At 37.1% G+C, this 20977-nt stretch overlaps 1 protein-coding gene across 2 annotated transcripts in view; it reads right to left on the minus strand.

The window, feature by feature from the left end:
• Positions 1-220: 220 nt before the first annotated feature.
• Positions 221-20977, minus strand: part of TMEM41B (transmembrane protein 41B) — a 32944-nt gene continuing 12187 nt past the window's right edge. Inside the window, exons 2-7 of one of the 2 annotated variants that reach the window (XM_059708853.1) lie at positions 20379-20496; positions 17248-17376; positions 9137-9230; positions 6951-7055; positions 3981-4119; positions 221-1848 (exon numbers count right to left, since the gene is read on the minus strand). In XM_059708853.1, coding sequence (XP_059564836.1) covers positions 1679-1848; positions 3981-4119; positions 6951-7055; positions 9137-9230; positions 17248-17376; positions 20379-20496 — 755 coding nt within the window. In that variant the 3' untranslated portion in view covers positions 221-1678. Of the gene's footprint in view, positions 1849-3980; positions 4120-6950; positions 7056-9136; positions 9231-17231; positions 17377-20378; positions 20497-20977 lie in introns of those variants that run through there. The other variant, XM_059708854.1, reaches the window with a different exon arrangement.

Consider the following 20977-nt stretch of genomic DNA (forward strand, 5'->3'; position numbering starts at 1 on the left):
TATACACAATGGAGTGAATAGTGAGACCTATTCTAAAAAGTCTGACAAAAATTTATTCAATTACATTTTATACAGTAATATTTAGTGACCTTTGTTCAAAATATTATGTTTTAAATTCACATGTAAAAATAACAAAAGCTTATCACTCAGTCTCTGGTCAATAAGAAAGGAAGAAAACCTTGCTAGGTATAATAATAAATAATTTCACACAAAGGCCAGGTGACATAAGAATAGTATATTAATCAATATATTTTCTTTGTATTTACAATAAATCCATTTGTTAATACTGTGATAGAAAAAATAATAAATCAGTCCACATTATGTAGTAGAAACAGGCTCTGAGGATGATCATACCTCTCACAATAAAAACATACAAGGATTTCTCCCACAGTTATAGTACTTTTCAACATGACAGTCTTAATTGAAGGTAAAACTGACAGAGTACTTTACTTTAGATCAGTTATGTCCCAGAATCAAGTGTATTACCATTAAGCAAGCAGCAAAAAGCTGTTTCATTTAAATATAGTAGTTACCATGTGAGAAGTTAATTATATTTTGAGTTATAAAAAGTACAAACACTAAATTGGGAAATTGCATTAACCAAAAGTAGCCCCAAACAAAAGAGGCATTAATAGAAATGAAACAAGGCATTCTTATAAGTATATCATGCATAAAAAAGGATAATTACATAATACAGATGTTAACGACCAGACTAATAAATAAATTAAGTAAATTTCATAGTCATTGGAACAAATAAACTATATTTAACCACTTAAGTGTTATGCTGTCACTGTTTCAAAATATAAGGTAATATAATTAATATAACATCTAAAACCTGCATGTTAAATGTTTGCTTTTTTGATCCCCTTTTGAGATAGTAAGAGGGAACTGTGTAAAAAAATTTTATCTGAATATAAATTATCAACACAAAAATGATACAATTATCATGTAATCACCATTTTGTATATGCACAATGGAAATACTGTGAAAGCTAGAAAAAGAAGATGAAAATATATTGGTCAGAATTTTACATTTCAAACGAATCCATGATAATCTGGAACAGAAAAAAAATAAAATAAAATTCACTAAATAGATATAACTTGATATCCTTTCCCAATTCAGTAGTACACTAAGATGCAACTTCTCAACAAATCCATTACCTCAAAGGTAAGAGGAAGATGTAAATCTCTTTTAAATACTGGCTTTAAGTTTATGCTCTGAAAGACGGTTGATATTAGCCAGAACTACAATACTATTTTTTAAAATGCAGAATTTTTGCTTTTGTATATCTACTTTATTAGTAAGGGATAAAAAAGAAAAATATTAAAATATCAAGCCCAGGATAAGTATTTATAGCCAGTTCATGAATAAATTAAATTAACCAATTGGGTCAAAAATTTCCTACTAATGCTGGTTTTAAGTTGTTATAGCTACTCTTAGAATAAAGTAATTTAGAAGATGGCTATAACTACCGATAGCACTTTTCATGGTATATCAATTTCCATTCTTTCTACTCTCCTTTGCCACTTAAATGCATTATTTTAACTATTTAATAGGGAATCTTATTTTACAAATTCCTTGTTTCAATTACTGAAGAGGTGATTTGAACACATAAACCTGCCAGTCCTGAGATGATGATGGTGATGATGATAGGAAAACTAAAACCTAGGATGATTTTTCACTCAAATTTCTGCCTTAGTTTTTTTTGGAAGATGGCTGGCAGTATAGAAAGAAGAGCCAAAATCATTAGGACAAATACTGAGTTCCAGGAAACAGCTTCCCCTGCTGTTGTAAGCTGGTACAGTGTTGTTCCTGCCTTAATGGCTATAAAAGAGGGAGGTGCAACACCTAAAAAAACAAACAAAACCAATAAAAACCATCAGTTGTTCATCTTTTAACATTATAATTTATTGCATGTATTAATTATCTTTTAAGAATATAGCAACCTCCATTTTGGAAATTTTTAATTTGAAGTCCCTTAAGTTTATTTCCATATAAAGGATTAAAATTTTCATAATCACTTTTTAAGAAAATAAATATAAGAACCCAAGAAAAGTTTCCAGAAAAATTTTACAATTATGAACAACCTTAAAAAAAGAATGTGCTGCTGTGGCTGGTTTGGCTCAGTGGATAGAGCATCAGCCTGCGGCCTGAAGGGCCCCAGGTTCGATTCCCGTCAAAGGCATGTACCTTGGTTGCGGGCACATCCCCAGTGGAGGGTGTGCAGGAGGCAGCTGATCGATGTTTCTCTCTCATTGATGTTTCTAACTCTCTATCCCTCTCCCTTCCTCTCTGTAAAAAAATCAATAAAATATATATTTAAAAAAGAAAAAGAAAAAAAAGAATGTGCTCTGATCCAGCAATTTCAACTTTCGCAAATAATGTATATGAGCAAAGGTCTAATCTCAAGGATGTTCATCAAAGCATTATAATAATAAAAATCTGGAAATAATCTAAATATTCAAAAATAAGACTGAGTAAATTGTCATTAACCCTTGACAGAATATACCTAAAATAAAATAAAATGGTAGGATACTCAGAAATGAAATAAGACTCAAAATACAAGTAAAAAGAATTTATACAAGAGCATACACAAAAGATCATATTTCATTAAAAACCAGAACTGAATGCCCTGGCCAGTGTGGCTCAGCTGGTCGTCCCATGCATTGAAAGGTTGCTGGTTCAATTTTAGGTCAGGGCACGTGCCTGGGTTGTGGGCTCAATACCCAGTAGGGGCCATGCAAGAGGCAGCAGATTGATGTTTCTTTCTCACACTGATGTTTCTTTCTCTCTCTCTCTCTCCCTCTCCTTTTCTCTCTCTCTAAAATTCCATTAAGAAAATAAAAATTATAATAAATAAAAAAAGCAGAACCAAAAAAATTAATTCAGCCAAAGCTGAAGTTAGCTAAATCTCTAGGTATTTAATCTGTAAAGTAAGAAAATATGGACAAAAATTCTCTTTTGATTCCATAAACGTTAACATTAATTTACAAAATCCCAAATTAACCCTGTGATATTTTTTTAAGTTTGACAATAAATTTTTGAAGTAGTAATAAAAATTGATTTTGATTATTTTTTTCAAAAAGATCTATTCTCGCATGTATTAACTTAAATGAATACTCATTACATGAGGAATCTGCTCCTTTTGTTGGGAGTGAAACAATTCAACTTAAATTTGAAAGAAAAGCAGAATGCTCTTGCTAAAGAACCATTAGAATTCATAAAATATACAAATGAATCTTTATGTCCACTGATTAATTTCAAAATTAAGTGCAGCTCCTTGAAAGCAATATATGTGTTAATCCTTGCTTCCCACACACTTTTGGTAAAGCCCATAATAAATATTGATTTCAATAAAATAAAAAATAGGATCAATTCTTTACTGAAAGTTCAATATTTCAGTGCCTGATTAGAGGACAAAGGAGAAAATTATTCAAAAAAGGCACTTTTTTTCTCTCCACTGAAGGAGAAAATGGAGTTTAAAAATCCTGCTTACGCCCTGACCGGTTTGGCTCAGTGGATAGAGCGTCAGCCTCCGGACTCAGGGGTCCCAGGTTCAATTCCGGTCAAGGGCATGTACCCTGGTTGCGGGCACATCCCCAGTGGGGAGTGTGCAGGAGGCAGCTGATTGATGTTTCTCTCTCATGGATGTTTCTAACTCTCTATCCCTCTCCTTTCCTCTCTGTAAAAAAAAAAAAAAAAAATCAATAAAAAAAATGTATTTAAAAAAAAAATATCCTGCTTACTAGTAATCCTGCATGATTAAAAAAATATCCATAGAGAATGCTCCTCTTTAAAAGAAGCAACACAAAAATACTTAAATTAAGACAATCCAACCAACATTTCTGAGTATCTGTTTACATAGGCCAGGCACTGTGCCACTGTCCTGGCATGTCTGCAAAGCATGAAATCCATCCCAGCTGGACACTGCTAGATATGTACACAATGAGTTCTAATACAGAGTGAACCAGAGACCTTACCTAGAAAAGTGCCAATAAAAAAAACTTTCAATGGCACATTTATCACAGGAGATGTAATATTAATAAACCAATTAGGCAGAAATGGTGTTATTCTCAAAAATATAATGTAGTTAATGAGATGTTCTCTATGACGTTCAACCTGTCAAGAAAGAAAAGAACTGGGATCAAGATAAAGTCAATCTTGAAAACAATGTGCTTAATATAAAATACCTTATTTCAAATTCTCATCCTTGATAGTTCAGAGTTTATCCAATAGCAATAATCAAAAGGGAGCTTGAAAATGACAATGAACTACTTATCAAATGCTCACTACCAGAGCTAAATTAACTTGGGATGAGAGGTTTTTTAAATTGTGCTTAAAGCTTAATGTTACTAAAGATGGTTCTATACCAACCTAGATAATGATGGCTCAACAATGACATTTTAAACCTAAAATGGCAAAATTAAACTTATGACTAGATATAAGAAACACATCAAGTAATCAACTTTTCAATGCCTTTAACTTCCTATAATGTAAAGGGCTAATATAACACATCAGCATACCCAGCCTTCAATTTTTTAAAAAATATATTTTATTGATTTTTTACAGAGAGGAAGGGAGAGGGATAGAGAGTTAGAAACATCCATGAGAGAGAAACATCGATCAGCTGCCTCCTGCACACCCCCTACTGGGGATGTGCCCGCAACCAAGGTACATGCCCTTGACCGGAATCGAACCAGGGACTCTTCAGTCCACAGGCCGACGCTCTAGCCACTGAGCCAAACTGGTCAGGGCACCAGCCTTCAATTTTTAAAAATTTCTGATCTTTATTTTACCATTGGCATGCAGGAGGCAGCCAATCGATGATTCTCTCTCATCATTGATGTTTCTTTCTCTATCTGCCTCTCCTTCCTCTCTGAAATCAATAAAAATATTTTAAAAATAAATAAAAATAAATGAGATTAAAGTATATGGAAATATTTAACCAATTAAATATAGGCAATGATTACATTAGTTAATACTTCCTTTGAATAATAAGCTTACTTATGAAAAATAAATAGGTATTCCAAAAATATATGTAAAATAATTTTATTTTATTTATTCTGAGAGCAAGAGAGACATTGATTTGTTGTTCTACTTATTTATGCACTCATTGGTTGCTTCTTTTTTAAAATATATCTTTATTGATTTCAGAGAAGAAAGGAGAAGGGTAGAGAGACAGAAACATCAATGATGAGAGAGAATCATTGATCGGCTGCCTCCTACACGCCCCCAACTGGGGATCAAGCCCACAACCCAAGCATGTGCCCTTGACCGGAATCGAACCCAGGACCCTTCAGTCTGCAGGCTGACATACCCTACGCCAAACCAGCTAAGGGCGCCTCATTGGTTGCTTCTTAAATGTGCCCTAACGGGGGATCAAACCCACAACTTTGGTGTCTATCAGTATGATGTTCTAAACAACTGAGCCATCTAGCCAGGACCACATGTAAATTAATTTTAATATCCAGTACATATGTGGTAAAGTAAGAAGAGCACTGGACTAAAAGTCTAGAGATCTGAGACTCTGTACCTTGCTTTACAAGTAAATAAATGTTTGATTCTAGGTCAAATGCTTAATTTCTGTTAATATGCTAATCATAAAACAAAGGAATAAGGCAAAGGTAATCTATAAAATTCCTCTGAGAGTTAAGTGTTTCTTCTGATTCTTTATAAAAATAGAATTTTCTTAGCAATACTATGTTAGATTTTTCTGTATAGTATAGTTTACATTATATTGCTAGTCTTTGCAGAGACCCTGACAAAAGATAACAGTTGTGTCAGACCAGTGCAGCTCAGTGGATGAGCATCAACCTATGAACTAGGAGGTCATGGTTGTCAGGGCATATGTCTGGGTTGCAGGCTCAAGCCTGTGAGGGGCATGCAGGAGGCAGTCAATCAATGATTCTCTCTCAGCATTGGTATTTCTTTCTCTCTCTCCCTCTTGCTTCCTCTCTGAAATCAATGAAATATATCAATATATATAAAAGCCTAAGCAGCCCTAACTGGTTTGGCTCAGTGGATAGAACGTCGGCCTGCGGACTGAAAGGTCCCAGGTTCGATTCCGGTCAAGGGCATTTATCTTGGTTGCGGGCACATTCCCAGTAGGGGGTGTGCAGAAGGCAGCTGATCAATGTTTCTCTCTCATGGATGTTTCTAACTCTCTATCCCTCTCCCTTCTTCTCTGTAAAAAAAAAAGAAAAAGTCAAAAAAAAAAAAAAAAGCCTAAGCAACAGTTCGACCACTCGACCGTTCAACCGGTAGCTATGACGCACACTGACCACCAGGGGGCAGACGCTCAATGCACAGGCATGGAAACATGGAACAGACTGATGAATCTCAGAGGGAAAGGGGGGAGGGCAGGAAGAGATTAACCAAAGATCTTATATGCATATTAGAGGCCCGATGCACGGATTCGTGCACTGGTGAGGTCCCTTGTCCTGGCCTGCAGGGATCAGGCTTAAATCAGCAGTCTGACATCCCCCAAGGGATCCTGGATTGTGAAAGGGCGCAGGCCATGCCAAGGGACCCCGCTGGTGCACAAATCCGTGCACCAGGCCTCTAGTATATACATAAAAAGATAACAGTTGTTCCCACAGGTGAAATGCATTAGAGGAGTTTTTCATTATAAGTTTTTCACTGACAACATAACGACATCAACACAAAACAGGTGAAGCATCTAAATATGTGGTTGCCTTTACACTGACATTTTGACTTCTCTGCTCTAATTGAACTTACTAGAAATGAAGAATTAAAATTACTGTTATGGGTACAAAAACTTTGTCTTTGAAATTATTAACATTTATCATTTGCTTCCCACTTGATTTTATGTTGGCCAAAAGATCATTTTTATTAAAGCCTTGAGTCTGAGTTAATTTATGTAAGGACTATATATTGACCTCCCAATTAGCCAAAGACTTACATTAAATAATTTAAAAACACATGTTTACCTGCTGTGACCATTTTACTGCTTTCTCTGTTAGATATTTGTATACAACTGGTCTCCCAACTAAATAGGAGAGCATATAGCAGAATGAGGCACCAAGTCCAGAACACTAGAAAACAATAAGAAGCCATGAGCATTTTGTAGTTATTCATATGGATATATTCACCTAAGGAAATGCTGAACTACTTTACTTCTTTTGGGGCTGGGAAAGATACTCTGCATGCCATCTCTTGTGCAGAGAGCAAGAACCCATTTGATCGAGTCCTTTCTCAGACCAAATTATAACTAAACTAGGGGCCCGGTGCACGAAATTCGTGCACTGGGTGTGTGTGGGGAGGGGAGTGTCCCTCAGCCCAGCCTGCCCCCTCTCACATACTGGGAGCCCTCAGGCGTTGACCCCCATAACCCTCCAATCGCCTGATCGGCCCCCAGCCCAGGCCTGACGCCTCCACCAGAGGTGTCAGGCTTGGACAGGGGACCCCCATCTCCCCCTGATCACTGGCTCTGGCCCCCGCCCAGGCCTGAGGCCTCTGGCCCAGGAATCATGCCTGGGCAGGGGACCCCCATCTCCCTCTGATCGCTTGCTCCACCCCCCGCCCAAGCCTGACGCCTCTGACCCAGGCTTCAGGCCTGGGCAAGGGGGCCATCATATCCCCCCAATCCCCGGCTCCGCCCCCCGCCCAGGCCTGATGCCTCAGCCAGAGGAGTTGACCCTCATCACCCTCCGATCACCAATCACCGGATCGGCCCCTTGACCAGGCCTGAGGCCTCCGGCAGAGGTGTCAGGCCTGGGCAGGGGACCCCCAGCTCCCCGCGTTGCAGGCTTCGCCCCTGCCCAGGCCTAACGCCTCTGGCCTAGGCGTCCGGCCTGGGCAGCAGGGACCCGCAGCAGCAGCGGCCCCGCGATCGTGGGCTCCACTTTAGGCCCAGGCAAGGGACCCCTAGCTCCCGGGACTGCCAGCTTCGACCGTGCCCAGCTCCCATCGCTGGCTCCACCCCTACTTCCTGCTATCACTGGCCAGGATGGAAAAGGCGCCTGATTCTCCAATCATGGCTGGGGGGCAGGGTAAAGCTCTTAGCTCCCCCCTGGGTTTCCGATCACTGTCAGTGGCAGGGGGCTTCTTCCTGCTTTCCCTTTCGCCTCCCTGCATTGTGCCTACATATGCAAATTAACCGCCATCTTGTTGGCAGTTAACTGCCAATCTTAGTTGGCAGTTAACTGCCAATCATAGTTGGCAGTTAATTTGCATATAGCCCTGATTAGCCAATGAAAAAGGTATCGTCGTACGCCAATTACCATTTTTCTCTTTTATTAGATAGGATTAAGATCAGCTAAAACTAACTGACACGATTAAATTTAGTTACTATATCGAATAGTTAATGTTAGCCTTTAGCCTAAGAATAAAACTTCAAGAGCCAATGTTTTTCTTTCAATTGCTTTGCTTGAAAACACCATCCCCAGCTCTGGGACTTAACTCATTGAGTCAATCAATACTCTTGGACTATTTGAATTACAAAATACAATAGAACAGTGGTTCTCAACCTTGGCTGCACATTAGAATCACCTGGGAATCTTCTTAAAATCCTGATTTCTGGGCCCTGGAATGAGGCCCAGAAATCAGAATTTTAGAAAGATTCCCACCCAGCCCTAGCCGGTTTGGCTCAGTGGATAGAGCGTCAGCCTGCGGAATGAAGGATCCCAGGTTTGATTCCGGCCAAGGGCATATGCCCAGGTTGTGGGCTCGATCCCCAGTAGGGGTGTGCAGGAGGCAGCCAATCAATGATTCTCTCTCATCATTGATGTTTCTATCTCTCTCTCCCTCTCCTTTCCTCTCTAAAATCAATAAAGATATATATTTAAAAATAAAAATAAAAAGATTCCCACCCAGGTGATTCTAATGTGCAGCCAAGGTTGAGAAACACTGCAATAGAAGAAAAGATTAAAAGAGAGCCTATAAATGCAATCAAGTCTATGATACCCCAGTTCCAGGAAAAAAAAGAACCTAAGTTAATCTAACATAACACATCCTTATGGAGGGACTTAACAAATTAACATTAAACTCCTCTTAAAACTAATGAGTTTATGTTTATATAAATAAGTGGGACTAGTAATGCCATCCTACTCGTCCTCCTCCTCATTCTATTTTAAGCTGTTCTTTATAGTTTTCCAACTTGATTTAATATACTTACCAAACAAACAAGAAATAAGGCCAGTGGAAATGGATAAAGAAACCCTGAGAGTATACTGAGAAATATAGAACCTGGAATAGCAAATGTTTGCAAGCTGTTAACTTTTAAGTTAAGGATTGAAACATAATTAAGTGGAATTTTCAAGACATAGCCAACATTTCTGGAAAAAATATCAGTACATAAGTAATCATGTTAATAAGATTACATCCACATTTCAGTATTAAAAATAAAGTAAAATTATATCCAAAAGTTTAAAAAATATATGACTTCTCAGTTGTAATGCCTTTATCTCTAAGTTCACTAATACAAGCCAGGAATCAGGCATTGGCAAAAAACAAACAAAAAAAGAGGAGGAAAAGAAAAAAGAACAAAAGAGGTCTCCAGTAATCTTTTTTTTTGCTCATTATTTTTATTATTTTTTTAATTGTCTAAAGTTTTACATATGTCTCCTTTTCCCCCAGTTGACGCCTCCCCCACCCCAGGCATTCCCACTCCCCCGGGCAAGCCCCCACCGCCCCAGTGTCCAGTAATCTTGTAAATATGCTTCTCTAATGCACTGCACTTACTCCAAAATATTTTCAGGAAATATGATTTCTGTGGAAATCTAGGTACATATAAGGTATACTAATTCCTTATTTGTAATTTAACTTATACACGTTTGCCTAAATTCATTAATCTAGAAAAAAGATAAGGGTTACAAAATATAATAAAAGTCACAAATCTTTTTTTTTTCTTTCCCCATCTTTCTTCTTTATATCTTTTATTTATTTATTTATTTATTTTTATTTATTTTTTATTTTTTTAATTGCTTAAAGTATTACAAAGGGTATTACATATGTGTCCATTTTTCCCCACCCGCCCTAGACAGTCTCCTAGCCTCCCCTATCCCCCAGTGTCTTATGTCCATTGGTTATGCTTATATGCATGCATACAAATCCTTTGGTTGATCTCTTACCCCCCTCCCTCCTGCCCCCCCAACCCTCCCCGGCCTTCCCGCTGCAGTTTGACAATCTGTTTGAGGCAGCTCTGCCTCTGTATCTATTATTGTTCAAATGTTTATAATGGTCTCTATTATCCATGAATGAGTGAGATCATGTGGTATTTTTCCTTCATTGACTGGCTTATTTCACTTAGCATAATGCTCTCCAGTTCCATCCATGCTGTTGCAAATGGTAAGAGTTCCTTCCTTTTTAGAGCAGCATAGTATTCCATCGTGTAGATGTACCACAGTTTTCTAATCCATTCATCTACTGATGGGCACTTAGGCTGTTTCCAGATCTTAGCTATGGTGAATTGTGCTGCTATGAACATAGGGGTGCATATATCCTTTCTGATTGGTGTTTCTGGTTTCTTGGGATATATTCCTAGAAGTGGGATCACATGGTCAAATGGGAGTTCCATTTTCAGTTTTTTGAGGAAACTCCATACTGTCTTCCATAGTGGCTGTACCAGTCTGCATTCCCACCAGCAGTGCACAAGTGTTCCTTTTTCTCCACATCCTCTCCAGCACTTGTCGTTTGTTGATTTGTTGATGATAGCCAGTCTGACAGGTGTGAGATGGTACCTCATTGTTGTTTTGATTTGCATCTCTCAGATGATTAGTGACTTTGAGCATGTTTTCATATGTCTCTTGGCTTTCTGAATGTCCTCTTTTGAAAGGTGTCTATTTAGGTCCTTTGCCCATTTTTTGATTGGATTGTTTATCTTCCTTTTGTTAAGTTGTATGAGTTCCCTATAAATTTTGGAGATTAGGCCCTTATCAGATATGACATTGGCAAATATGTTTTCCCACACAGTGGGTTTTCTCATTGTTTTGTTGATGGTTTCTTTTGCTGTGCAGAAGCTTTTTATTTTGATGTAGTCCCATTTGTTCATTTTCTCTTTAGTTTCAAGTGCCCTAGGAGCTGTATCAGTGAAGAAATTGCTTCGGCATATGTCTGAGATTTTGTTGCCTTTGGATTCTTCTAGAATTTTTATGGTTTCCTGTCGTACTTTTAAGTCCTTTATCCATTTTGAGTTTATTTTTGTGTATGGTGTAAGTTGGTGGTCTAGTTTCATTTTCTTGCATATATCCGTCCAATTTTCCCAACACCATTTATTGAAGAGACTATCTTGGCTCCATTGTATGTTCTTGCCTCCTTTGTCAAATATTAATTGAGCATATTGGTTCGGGCCGATTTCTGGGCTCTCTATTCTATTCCATTGATCTATATGCCTATTCTTGTGCCAGTACCAGGCAGTTTTGAGAACAGTGGCTTTGTAATACATCTTGACAAATCTTATTTTAAAAACAATTATATTTTTTCCTTTTGTTGCCAGTTTGGGCTTGGACCCCTTTTTAAGCCCTCACATGATTTACTTACAAGGTCAAACTGAGTGAACTCCCTCAACATCTCTCCTTCCTACTTGAAAATTTCTGTCTTCATCCATAAAGACTCCTTCTCCTTCTTTCTCTAGTTTCCACTTTACTCATGTTTTCATTGAAACATGAAACATGAATCTTCTTCCTCCTCATGTGTTTCTTAAACCTCTTGTTCTTCCACAGGAGCTGCCCTGTTTAAAACTACTCAGATGCCTATAAAGAAAATCTAGGCTTTCCTTGACCAAGGTTATCCTACCCAATTACTGCCTCTCATCTTTCTTCCTTGCAAGACATTCTCTCCTCTTCCCTTACAACCTGGCTTACCCATCCACCACTCCATTGAAACTTCCTCCTGGCCAAAATAAATGACTTTTCTCATTTTTTAGCAATTCCTGCATAGGATTAAACATCCTCTCTCATTTAAAAAAAAAAAAAAAAAAGCACTTTTCTTCTACATTACAGATCATTACATCTCTAGCTTTTTTCTTCTTCTCACCCTCAACTCTTAAGATTTTTCTACCATTCTGTTGACCATATTCTTCTCTCCCTTTCCTTCAATAAATTCAGCGATTTGCATGGTTTCAAGTATATGGCCATATATGTTGATAACTCTGAATTCTCTATCTTGATTCAATCTTGTTAATCAAAGACAAGTCTCAAATTTTCTATCTATCAACTGGATGCCTCCATTAAAAATAAATTTTATCAATTTATTTATTACAGGGTTCTTTAGAACCTGATGGAAAAGTTTCAAACATATGAAAGTATAGAAATTAGTATGATGATGCCCTATATTCCTACGCACAGATTCAACAATTAACACTCAACCAATCTTAATTTGTCTTTTTCCCTTACACTGGATTATTTTGAAGAAAATCCGAGACATATCAATTCATGTGCAACTACTTTAATATTTTAAAAGGATAAGGATTCCTTCTCTTTTTACCATAACTATAATACCGCTGTCAGACTTCCAGAGATTTCTTACTATAATTCCTTACCATCCTGAATATCTATTTAGTCTGTATTCAGATTTCCCAAAGACCTCATAATTTTTTTCTTTTACAGCTAGTTTGATTAAATCAGTATAAAAAAAATGCTCAAACATGGTATTGCTTACTTTATCACTTAAGTATAGCTTCCATTTTTCCTTCTTCCAATGTATTTGTTGAAGAAACCAGTCATTTGTAGAATTAATCACCTTTTAAATTTTGCCTATTGTATCTCTTAGAATGGTTTAATATGTCCCTGTCCTTTATCTTGTAGTATTAATAAAGCTATTCTCTCTGCATGGGAATGTCTTTCGAGCTTAACTTTCTAGCTCTGTTGAGATTGTTATTTCTTTTCTCTTACACTGATAAATAGGAAAGATAATGACAAAGGGCCTACACAAAGCACACTAAGTAAGCAATGTTTGCCTTAGCAGCAAAAGCTTTTGTAAATGTATTTGTTACTAAGACATATATTTTATATGTATAATATATAATCCAATATGTAGTATTATTTGCAAATGACATGATATTGTACATAGCAAACCCTAAAGACTCCATCAAAAAACTACTAGATTTAATAAAGGGATTTGGCAACGTGGCAGGATACAAAATTAACATTCAGAAATTGGTGGCAATTTTATACACCAATAATGAATTCTCAGAAAGAGAAACTAGAAATGTGTTTTATCCGAGAACCAAGATGGCGGCATAGGTTAACGCCGGAGTTAGCTCCTTTGAACAACTACTTCAAAAGTGAAACCAAAAAACGGAAGGGACATCACCCAGAACCACAGGAACGCTGGCTGAGTGGAAGTCCTACAACTAGGAGGAAAGAGAAATGCATACGGACACTCAGAGGAGGCACAGTGCTGAAGTCAAATTCTGAGGTGCGGAGTGCGCAGAGCGGGCTGGCGGCGGAGGGCGCGGTTGGCGTTTTCAATCGGGAGGGAGTCGCAGACTCTGAGCTCCAGATCCGGGCGAGTCTTTAGGGACCCAGACTCAAACGGGAGAAGCGGGACTGTCTGGCTTCGGTCAGAGCGAGTGCAGCTTTCTCTCCGAGGTTTGCAGCGGGTGCTGGGACTCAGAGAGGCAGAGCCCCTGGGGACAGGACTGAGAGCCGCCATAACTGCTCTCTCCGGCCCAGCCTGTTGATCCTGTGCGACCCGCTCCGCCCAAGCCCTGCACAGAGGCATTTACTGGATAGCCTCAGACAAAGGCTAGATTAGCACCTCCCTAGAGGACAGAAGTTCTCTCACTGCTGACACAGCTGATTCTCATAGCCACTTGGCCTGGAGGTCAAACCCTCCCTGCTATTAGCTACAACAATCAAGATTTAACTATAAGACTGCGAACAAAGACCACTAGGGGGTGCACCAAGGAAGCATAACAAAACGCAGAGACAAAGAAACAGGACAAAATTGTCAATGGAAGATATAGAGTTCAGAACCACACTTTTAAGGTCTCTCAAGAACTGTTTAGAAGCCGCCGATAAACTTAATGAGATCTACAAGAAAACTAATGAGACCCTCGATCTTATATTGGGGAACCAACTAGAAATTAAGCATACACGGACTGAAGTAACGAATATTATACAGACTCCCGACAGCAGACCAGAGGATCGCAAGAATCAAGTCAATGATTTGAAATGCGAGGAAGCAAAAAACACCCAACCGGAAAAGCAAAATGAAAAAAGAATCCAAAAATGCGAGGATAGTGTAAGGATCCTCTGGGACAGCTTCAAGCGTACCAACATCAGAATTATAGGGGTGCCAGAAGATGAGAGAGAGCAAGATATTGAAAACCTATTTGAAGAAATAATGACAGAAAACTTCTCCCACCTGGTGAAAGAAGTAGACCTACAGGTCCAGGAAGTGCAGAGAACCCCAAACAAAAGGAATCCAAAGAGGACCACACCAAGACACATCATAATTATAATGCCAAGAGCAAAAGACAAAGAGAGAATCTTAAAAACAGCAAGAGAAAGAAACTCAGTTACCTACAAGGGAATACCCATACGACTGTCAGCTGATTTCTCAACAGAAACTTTGCAGGCCAGAAGGGAGTGGCAAGAAATATTCAAAGTGATGAATACCAAGAACCTACAACCAAGATTACTTTATCCAGCAAAGCTATCATTCAGAATTGAAGGTCAGATAAAGAGCTTCACAGATAAGGAAAAGCTAAAGGAGTTCATCACCACCAAACCAGGATTATATGAAATGCTGAAAGGTATCCTTTAAGAAGAGGAAGAGGAAGAGGAAGAAAAAGGTAAAGAAAGATACAAATTATGAACAACAAATATGCATCTATCAACAAGTGAATCTAAGAATCAAGTGAATAAATAATCTGATGAACAGAAGAAAAAAAAAGAAAGAGAAACTAAACAAACAATCCCATTTACCACTACAACAACATATTAAGATACTGAGGAATAAACTTAACCAAGGAGGTAAAAGACTTGTACTCGGAAAACTATAGGATATTGAAAAAAAGATAGAGGAATATATAAACAAGTGGAAGAATATACAGTGTTCATGGATTGGGAGAATTAACATCATTAAAATGTCCATACTACCCAAAATAATCTATAGATTCAATGCAATCCCTATTAAAATACCAATAGCATATTTCACAGATCTAGAACAAATATTCCAAAAATTTATATGGAACCAAAAAAGACCCTGAATAGCCGCAGCAATCTTCAGAAAGAAGAACAAAGTTGGAGGGATCACGATAAAAGATATCAAGTTATACTACAAAGCCACTGTAATCAACAGAGCCTGATACTGGCACAAGAACAGGTATATAGATCAGTGGAATACAACAGAAACCCCAGAAATCGACCCAAGCCATTACGTTCAATTAATATTTGACAAAGGAGGCAAGAACATACAACAGAGTCAAGACAATCTCTTCAATAAATGGTGTTGAGAAAATTGGGCAGATACATACAAAAAAAATGATACTAGACCACCAATTTACACCATAGACAAGAATAAACTCAAAATGGATAAAAGACCTAAATGTAAGTCGTGAAACCATAAAAATCCTAGAAGAAACTATAGGCAGCAAAATCTCAGACCTCGTTCATTGCAATGTTTATGGGTGCATCTCCTAGGGCAGTGGTCGGCAGACTGCGGCTCTTTGGCCCCTTGAGTGTGGCTCTTCCACAAAATACCACCTGCGGGCACGCATGTACAGTGCTATTAAAACTTGGTGGCCCATGCGCAGAAGTCGGTATTTTGTAGAAGAGCCATACTCAAGGAGCCAAAGAGCCGCATGTGGCTCGTGAGCCGCAGTTTGCCAACCACTGCCTAGGGCAAGGGAAATTAAGGAGAAAATAAACAAAAGTGACTACATCAAAATAAAAAGCTTCTGCATAGCAAAAGAAACCATCAACAAAATGAAAAGGGAGCCCACTGTATGGGAGAACATATTTAGCAATGATACATCTGATAAAGGGTTAATATCCAAAATATATAAGGAACTCATACAACTTAACAAAAGTTAGACAAAGAATCCAATTTAAAAATGGGCAAAGGGTCTAAATAGACACTTTCTAGGAATTTGTCCTAAGAAACCCGAAATACCAATCAGAAAGAATGTATGCAACCCTATGTTCATAGCAGCACAATATACAATAGCTAAGATTTGGAAACAGCCCAAGTGCCCATCAGTACATGAGTGGATAAAAAAGCTGTGGTACATTTACACTATTTCATGCAGCAGTAAAAAAAGAAAGTCTCTTACCCTTTGAGACAGCATGGAGGGACCTGAAGAGTATTATGCTTAGCAAAATAAGCCCGTCAGAGAAAGACAAGTATCACATGATCTCAGTCATATGTGGAATCTAATGAACAAAATAAACTGATAAACAAAAAAGACCCAGAGACATAGAAGCATAGAACAGACTGCAGAATCTCAGAGGGAAGTGGGGGAGGGTAGGTAGGTGGGAAGAGAACAACCAAAGAACTTGTATACACATATGCATAATCCATGGACACAGACAATAAGGTGGTGAAGGCCTGGGACAGGGGGCAGGGTGGGCTAGAAGGGGCTTATGGGGGGAAAGGGGGACATATGTAATACTTTCAACAATAAAGATTTAATAAAAAGAAGATTAATCACTAGTAGCCTAAGCAACTTGAAAATATTTAGAAAGATTAAAGTTATTTTCCTGACTAGTTAAAGATATAACATATATGTCTATAAACAAAGAAATAAATACTAAGTACTATTTTAAAAATCCATATCCTTTGAATAATTATCCTTTTAAAATTTTTTTTGACAAAGAAAACCATTAAATGGAAGAAAAAATATCACACAAAAAAAGATTCATAACATAACATCTAAAAAGAAATTAAACACAAATTGTATCTTCAAACCTAAGAGAATGTTTTAAAATTATGGTATGGTGACTACTAATTCAAAGTTATTATTTAAATTAAATTAAGACAACAAATAATCATAAATAAAATAATTATCTCAAATAATACAGAGGGAAGGAAAATGTTTATAATAAGTGAAATAAGCAGAATATAATAAAACATAATATTCAAAAACAGTAATTGAGTTGAAGAGATAGGATTAAAGTGGGAAATTTTTGCATTTTAATTTTTCAATATTCTATTTAATATTGTTATATTGCATTAATAATTTTTAAAAGAAAAAATAGTTATGTATAATAGAGCAGCAGATTTTTTAAAAAACCATTATCTTGAACAAAACTAGAAGACATTTTTCAGTTAAAAGGATACAAAATATATGTAGCAAAATAAGCTACAAGTACTTGTACATAAAAGGTGTCCTTATATTTGGATAAAACTTTCCCTAGAGCCTTGGCATCATCCATATCTCTGGGAACCTTCATATTCACTCTTTCTTCTCTAAAAAAATAAAATCAAAGTGAAAAATTTTAAAACAGAAATTTGCTAAGATAATTAACATTACAGTCAGTCAACTTCAAAACATGAAGTTTTACCCAAAATGATGCCTTGATCTATATTAAGCATAAATTCATAAATTTTAACTTTAAAAGTCCATACATTTTTTAATGCTTTAATATAATTAATATGAGACATGTGCTCTATATATGAAAGTTCAAAGTGACCCAAACTAGATGGGCTTTTTAAAGCATTTGTTCCAACTTTGGTATAAATTTTGAATTAAGAAATAAACCACTGATGTTAGCAATATTTAAAACACATTTAACATCATTTTGGGTAATCCTCACGATAAGCTAGAGTCAATAATCAATTACAACTGAAATTAAGTAAGCATTTTATTAAATTTATAATCTGTACCCTTTCTGAAATATTCCAGCTCAGAATCCAGAAAACTTAAAACATTTTCTGTTATACACCTGAAACTAACATAACATGGTATGTCAACTATAATTAGAAAATAAATTTCAAAAAACTTTAACATTTCCCCCCTTTCTATTAATTTTACTTTATATTTGGTTTCTTGCTTGGAACTGAATAATTTCTTGCTTATAAAAGCCTCAAATAATCACCTTTGCATTTAGTGTATATTGTGCCCATTTGTTTACATGATAAAATGTAACTGACCTTGCAGAACAATGATAGAATACTGCTTAAGTCCTATAAAAATAGCAGGTAAGCCCTAACCGGTTTGGCTCAGTGGATAGAGTGTCGGCCTTCGGACTGAAGGGTCCAAGGTTCGATTCCAGTCAAGGTCATGTATCTTGGTTGCGGGCATGTACCTTGGTTGCGGGCACATCCCCAGTAGGGGGTGTGCAGGAGGCAGCTGATTGATGTTTCTCTCTCATCGATGTTTCTAACTCTCTATCCCTCTCCCTTCCTATCTGTAAAAAACAAAACAAACAATAAAAAAATTTTTTTTTTAAAAAGCAGGTAAATGCCCGTCTGATGTGCCTCAGTGGTTGAGTGTCAACCCATGAACCAGGAGGTCACGGTTTGGTTTGATTCCCGGTCAAGGCACATGACCAGGTTGCAGGCTCATCCCCACTAGCGGGTGTGCAGGAAACACCTGGTCAATGATTATCTCTCATCATTGATGTTTCTATGCCTCTCTCCCTCTCCCTTCCCCTGAAATCAATAAAAATAAAAAAGGAAAAATAGCAGGTAAACTAAAATGGGTTTTCTCACTATAAATTTAAACACTGCCACATGCATGCTTATACACACACATAACACATAGAAAGAAATAAGCAGAACAACAGGTTTATAATAACACACTATTATATACATGTAATGTTATTCTTAAACCAGAGTGAAAACAAAGACAACCTTAATCTATACCAGCCATGGGCAAACTACGGCCCGTTTGAAATGAATAAAACTAAAAAAAAAAAAAAAAAAGACTGTACCCATTTATGTAATGATGTTTACTTTGAATTTATATTAGTTCACACAAACACTCCATCCATGCTTTTGTTCCGGCCCTCCGGTCCAGTTTAAGAACCCATTGTGGCCCTGGAGTCAAAAAGTTTGCCCACCCCTGATCTATACTCTACATTATTTCCCTCTTTCAATCAGTTCTCTATTTCCTAATCTCTGATCAAAACCAGACAGAATCTAAAACTCAATCATACTAATATTAACATAATACATGCAATCTTCCCAAAGGCATTTCAAGAAATCAAAGTATTAAAATATATAATATATAAGTTTAACTATAAATTTTCAAGCATAAGAAATTGTTAGTGAGGAATTTAGAGGAAACAGTAACTTCCTGGTACTATGAAATCACATTTCAGTTATCTGTTACTACACCAGGCTGGCCCTGGTTGAAAGTCTAACTACATTTCAGTAGTCTTTTGCAAGGTCCATTTCACTGTGAAAAGTACATATTGAGACCATATTATTTCCATAAAACAGGGAAAAGAAAAAGTGCTAGGATACACAGAACTAATGGATGAGGAAACGAGTAAACAGAAGACAAAAATTGGTCATAAAGAAAAGTAAGAAGGGAGAAAACAGGGATGGATAAAAAGGGGAAAGCAGAGAAGATCATCACTATTTTTCAAAATAAGGTCAATATCTATTATAGACTGTAAAATAAACTTACTTGATCACTATTATCATTAAAAAATAAAATGCAATAAACCAAATAGTTTAGAAAATATCAGAAACCACCACTTGTTTCACAAAACTTTAAGTTAGTTTTATATGTATATATGTATGCAAGTGAAGGGAGAAGAGGAGAAGGAGGTAAATAAGCACATACATATATGCAAGATCATTAAAAACATTAGACCTTAATTAGAGGAGCAGTGCTAGAAAAATCTTTCATAGAAAATCAAGAGGTATATTTGGACAGAAGTCATTTTTAAAAAAATATATATTTTATTGATTTTTTTTTAGAGAGGAAGGGAGAGGGAGAGATAGAAACATTAATGATGAGAATCATTGATTGGCTGCCTCCTGCACGCCCCCTACTGGGGATGAAGCCTGCAACCCAGGCATGTGCCCTTGGCCAGAATAGAACTTGGGACCCTTCAGTCCGCAGGCTGATGCTCTATTCATTGAGCCAAACCAGCTAGGGCAGAAGTAATTTTTTAAAAATAGGTTTTTATTGATTTTAGAGAGAGAAACATCGATGAGAAAGAAACATCTATTCACTGCTTCCTACATGCCCCCTACTGAAGACCAAGCCCACAACCAGGGCATGTGCCCTGACCAATAATCGAACCACCAACCTTTTGGTACATGGGACAACGCCCAACAAACTCTTACCAGCCAGGGCAAGAAGTATTTAAATAACTGTGTCAATATCAATATCAATATTGCCACAATCCGTGAGAGCTGATATACAATCACCATGACAGTTCTGTTGCTTAAAATTAGTTTAACTTTTTATCTACAGATGTCTAGATATTTTCAGTTTCTTTCAGTATACTTACTCACTAAGCTGAGGAAAGTTTTTATATACCAAAAACATAACAAAAGCCGCAGATAAGAAAATGGACACCAATATAAGAAGTGACATTCTTGCTGACCCAGCTTCTGCACAGGCTTTTTCTGAAACAAATAAATAAAAAAAGATGTTATAATTATAATAAATATAAAGGAAGACAGTATTCCAAACCAGCAAATAATATCCTTAAAGGCTCTACTCCCAAAAAGCTGTTCACACTTTTGCCCCCCCAAAAAACCTGTAACATTAAATTTTAGGTACAGTTATTAACCAGGCATAGTACTTTTCTGCCTATATCCATTTTATTTTATTTTTATTTATTTATTTTTAAAATATGTTTTTACTGACTTTAGAGATGGGAAGGGGGAGAGAGGGATAGAGAGAAACATCAATTGGCAGCCCCAACACGGGCATGTGCCCTGGCCAGGAATCAGATTGGCAATCTTTTGGTGCAAGGGACGATACCCAACCAACTGGGCCATTCCAGCCAGGTCTGGTCTATATCCATTTTAGAAGCATAAAAAAACAAAAAACAAAAACAAAACACCAGAATTTGTAGCACTGGTTTGTTGATAAGCCAAAGGG

Source organism: Myotis daubentonii, chromosome 9 (genome assembly GCF_963259705.1).
Source record: "Myotis daubentonii chromosome 9, mMyoDau2.1, whole genome shotgun sequence".
NCBI classification, from domain to species: Eukaryota; Metazoa; Chordata; class Mammalia; order Chiroptera; family Vespertilionidae; genus Myotis; species Myotis daubentonii.